The sequence below is a fragment of the Macrobrachium nipponense genome, chromosome 14 (genome assembly GCF_015104395.2).
Source record: "Macrobrachium nipponense isolate FS-2020 chromosome 14, ASM1510439v2, whole genome shotgun sequence".
NCBI classification, from domain to species: Eukaryota; Metazoa; Arthropoda; class Malacostraca; order Decapoda; family Palaemonidae; genus Macrobrachium; species Macrobrachium nipponense.
In genome coordinates, this window is record NC_087207.1 from 20,050,284 (window position 1) to 20,055,283 (window position 5,000).

A 5,000-nucleotide genomic window follows, 5' to 3' on the forward strand; every position below is an offset into this window, starting at 1 on the left:
CGCATGTTGAACTAATATATTCTCTCCCTTTGAGGTCCAACAGGGGGAAGGACATAATGAAAGCCTTCATGCAAGATACAGCACGCACAAACCTTCACTAATTAATCACTTTTCCCTCGCCTAGGGCGAGGAAGGCAGCTAGATTTATGCTGACGAATATCTGTAACATTAGGATGGCGGAGATCATCCAGTCACTGAGATGACTGGGCGTTCCAGTAGTGGCTCCCTGCATCCTCAGGCCTTGTCAGTCAGCCCCCTGGTAACATAAATTTTGGCCCCATTAACTATCATATTGGTCACCTTGTAACAGTCCTAAAGAACCTAGGAACAGTCATATCAACTGCCCTTGTAACATTCATATAGGTTCTCATGTAACAGTTGCTTCAGTCTCATGTCTTTTCCGCCTCCAGTAGCAGTCATAAGGTCCAGCTGGTAAAAGTCATTTGGGTACCATAGTAACAGTTATTTTGACATCTCAGTAAGTCGTTTTTTGGATGTCTAATAACAGATTTTATGGCCTTCTATTAATGGTCTCGAGTTCCACAGTAAGTCTTTATTGTCCCCTTAGTAAAAAAAGTCTTTCTAGCCCAATAGTGAAAATGGTTGGCCTTCTTTCAAAAGTTATTGTCCCCTAGAAAAATTTTTGTGAATCCTAGTAAAAATCTTTGATTTCTTGCTAAAAGTCAATCATAGCATCTGGTAAAGGTTTTTTGTTCAGTCCACTAGTAAAAGTCTTTGGTACCCTAGTAAAGTCTTTTAAATCCCTGGTATAAGTCTTCTTGCTCCTTTGTAAGAATCTTTTGGCTCCAAATAAAAGTCTTTGGATCTCTATCTATTTATAGTCTTTTCAGCCACAGAGTAAAAGACTTTTAGGACCCTTATTACTGAACATTTTGGCCCCCTAACAACAGTCCCTTGGCCCATGATGAATGAGTCAATACAGTCTCAACCTAAGTTAAAGTAACCAAACTTAACACACCCTTCCCAAATCATATCTTACCCTAACCCCAATACGGTCCCAACTTAGGTTAAAATAACCTAACCTAACCTACCCTTGCCTAACATTATCTTACGCTAGGCCCAATACGTTCCCAACCTAAGTTGCAGTAACCTAACCTAACCTACCTTTGCCTAGCTGTACTTTATCCTGACCCAAGTTTACCTAGTGGCCTAAATACTTATAACTACCTTTATGAGGTGGCCTTTTTAGCAACAGATCTCAGCCTCTCAAAGGAAGCAAGGGTATGTGAATCAGGGAAAACAGGGAAGCATTGAAAGGAATCCAGAGTTTGGCAGTAGGAAGAAAGGACAAGTCTGGGAGATGCCAGAATGTTCATTTACATATTCAGTGACTCAGATTAATGAGTGAAACTTGAAAAAAGAAATCATCAATCAGTCACTGAAAAGTAAAGTTTGTATGATAGACTCGGAAAAAAACTACACGTGTCAAATTGAGCGGTGACGCCAGACCAACCAATCGTCAGTCAGTTACTGAAAAGTACAGTTCACGCGACTGAACTCAAAAGAAAACGAGCTTTTGATCTGTTCTTTACAAAAAGAAAAAAAAAGCGAATATTTCATTCGGTGCTGAAAACATCACTTCATTCAGCTGTTAGAGAACAAAAGCCAAAAAATATCGTTCCCAGTTTTGGTCTGTCCTTTCAAGTCCTTTTCTGAAACAATTTTAGAAAAATATATTTTTTACAGGGGTTTTCCTTCTCGCCTAGTCCATTGTTTTGAGTTGCCTTTTTTAAGCAGGCTAAAATTTTTTGCTCTATATAAGAGCCTTTGGCCATCTGTTTCATCAGCAGTTGGTTAAAAATGTAATTTGCTGAAAAGGGAGAGTTAGAAATATGACCTTTTTCAATTCTAAATAAAAAAAAAATGGTGAAAGTCTTTGCGCCAGAAGGATTCTTAAGCATTGGCAATTCACACACGCGCGCACACACACACATATATATGACATATAAACTATATATATATATATATATATATATATATATATATATATATATATATATAATATATATATATAATATATATATATACCCTTACAGTTTCCTATTATTTTGATACGGTTCCTGACAAAAATCTGGAAACAGGTGATATAAAATGATCGAAACTTATTATTATTTTATTATTATTATTATTATTATTATTATTATTATTATTATTATTATTATTATTATTATTATTATTATTATTATTGGATTGGAGAAGATCCTTGAAGAAGACTAACTCTTGAATCCTTGTGTTCTTCCTCTTCTTCTTTGAAATCAACAGGCGACTAATCCTTACATCCTTTTCTTCTTCTTCTTCTTCTTCCAGGCTTCCTCAACAAGCTGGGAGCAACCCTAGCACAAAGGTCCAACCCAGACCCGAACCTCGAGATCAAGGAGAAGACCACCCTGTCATGGCGCAAGACGTCGCAGGTCCGCCGTCGTATCAAGACGGCCACGGGCACCATCCCCATCTACGACTACATGACACCCGAGGAGGAGGCTGCCATCGAGGCGGAGGCCATGCTCATGTCAGGAGGGGGAGAGGAGATATCTGGCGAGGCTGCCGTAGCTGTGGAGACTGCCGCTCTCCAGGCTGGAATGACTGTGAGTAGAATAAGTGTTTTTTTTGCTGACGTTGTTTGCTGGTAGTTACTCTGTAGTATTGGCTTGTGCAGTTTGAGTTTATCTTATAGGAACTGTCTTGGTGGCCTTGTCCATGTCTGTTTTATCTTTAAGGAAACTGTTCTTGTTCCGTTTCCAAGTTTGTTATCCATTAAAGGAACGGATTTGGTCTGTCCACGTTTGTATATCTTATAGGAAACGGTCTTGGGCTTTTGTCCATGTGTTTGTTTTCTTAAAAGAACGGTCTTGACTTATTCAAGTTTGTTTATCTTGAAGGAAACGGTCTGTCCATGTTTGTTTATCTTAAAGGAACGATCTTGCCTATCCAATTTCGAGAATTCTTTGCGTCTGGATGTTAAATTGAACTGATTTAATGATAAATTTACCAATTTTGTAAGACGCACTGACGTCATTAGTTCATTACTCTAAATTAATCAGGGAATTCTTTGCATCTAGGCGTTGAAGTTAACGGATTTAATGATGAATTTGCCCATTTTATGAGACCAAATTGACATCATTACGCTAGATTAATTATCTCATCGTTTTTGAGAAATTTCTTTCCAATGATTCTCTGATGATAATGCAATGAAGAATGATGGAACAAATCATCTTTTATCTTATTCAGAAAGAATTGATGCCAATATAGCAGTGCTAGTTACTGGTTTAAGGGAATGTTAATTAGAAAATATACTCATTATACTCAATGCTATCCTTGCAGAAATTGAATTGAAAAGTAGGAAAATTAATTCTTTGAGGGTAATTGGTAAAGAAGTCTTTCGAGTATGACTTTCAGGAAGATAATAGGTAAAAAAGGGTCTTTATTAAAAAAATAAAGTCTAAAGACATTTTGCAGAAGAGCATCTGATTAAAAGACCCCCCCAAAAAATTAAAGATTAAAAGTCTAATCCAGTTCAAAAGGTCGTTTTTTATTTAGGTCTTCCGAAGATTTATGACAGAAAGGTCGACGAGATGAGAAATTCGCGGCATGATCAGAAATCAAGTGAAGTCATTTTTCAGTCTCTTGGTGTCAGTGAATTCTTGGAAATGGGCAGCCAGGATTTTCCGATAATTAAATCTCGTAGTTTTTGTATCATTATAAAATTATGTTCTTTGTGATTTTATTTTTGAGTCGACGTTTATGAATTTCGTCGAATTTTGGTTAAAGGAAGGTAAGTCAGATAGTTCTTAAGGTGATGTGGAAAGGATAAATTCTTTTTCTTTTTTGAAATGTTAAGACGACAGAGCACTCTACAATGTTAGAACTGTACTGGACTATACAAATGGTAATGCGTGAGGTGTTGTGGTAAGAATCAAGTTCATTTTGGAAATGTTAAGACGATTGAGCACTCTACTATCTTATAACTATAGAGGATTACAGAAATGTAAAAACTTTGGTGGACTATAGAAATGTTATGATTATATAGGACTATTGAAATGTTAAGACTACGAAATGTTAAGGCATGTCCACACTAGGGAACATTCTTTGCAAAAAACGCTTGCAAACTGTTAGCAAACATTTTGGAAACTGTTTGCAAATATTTTTATGTAAACTTTGTTAGCAAACAATGTGTCCTAGTGTGGACATGCCTTTGGGAACGTTAAGACAATAGATTTAACGGAAGAAAGATTTAAGATAAAAAATAATATTGAGGAAATATGTCTTTTGTCTGTCTCTCGGAAATAGGTTTGTTTTGAAGGATTAAATTAGTTTAAAATGATATTACATGCGTGTGTGTGTGTGTGTGTCTATGTGTGTGTGTGTGTGCGTGTGTCTGTGTACGTGTGGTAGAGAGTATCTGTCTTGCAGGAACCTCTGTGAAGGCCTGTCAGTAACAGTGTAAATATTTCCTTGCGGGACCTAAGTCTCAGTTGAGTTGATTACATCTGGATTGGTGTTTGGTCAACGGAAGATTTTTTTTTTTTGTTCTGGAATCTCTCTCTCTCTCTCTCTCTCTCTCTCAGCTGAAGAAGTCCTCTAGTACCTTTTTTTCCCCCCCACACCCCCACATTTCCGCACAACCCCCTCCCACACCCCATCCCGCCCACAGTTCCTCAAGGGAATGAGCGAAACGCCCACACGGTCGAAAAGAGCCCCTTTCAATACACCACCTGGAAAAAGGTGTTCTTTTCTCTCTCTCTCTCTCTCTCTCTCTCTCTCTCTCATGCCGGCTTACCATTCTCGTTTTAAAGGGTTCTTTGGCCAGTTGTTTATTATTAGTTATTATTATTATTATTATTATTATTATTATTATTACATTATTATTATAAAAGTCTGAAGTGAAATCGCACACACACATATTATATATATATATATATATATATATCTATATATAGATATATATAGATATATACTATATAGATATATATATATATATA

The 5,000-nt window shown here is 36.7% G+C and overlaps 1 protein-coding gene across 1 annotated transcript in view; it reads left to right on the forward strand.

Annotated features, from left to right (window-relative positions):
- LOC135226158 (obscurin-like) overlaps nt 1–5,000 on the forward strand; it is a 432,842-nt gene that overhangs the window by 73,224 nt on the left and 354,618 nt on the right. Inside the window, 1 exon segment of the mRNA XM_064265599.1 lies at nt 2,329–2,606. Within this exon segment, the coding sequence (XP_064121669.1) occupies nt 2,329–2,606 (278 nt within the window).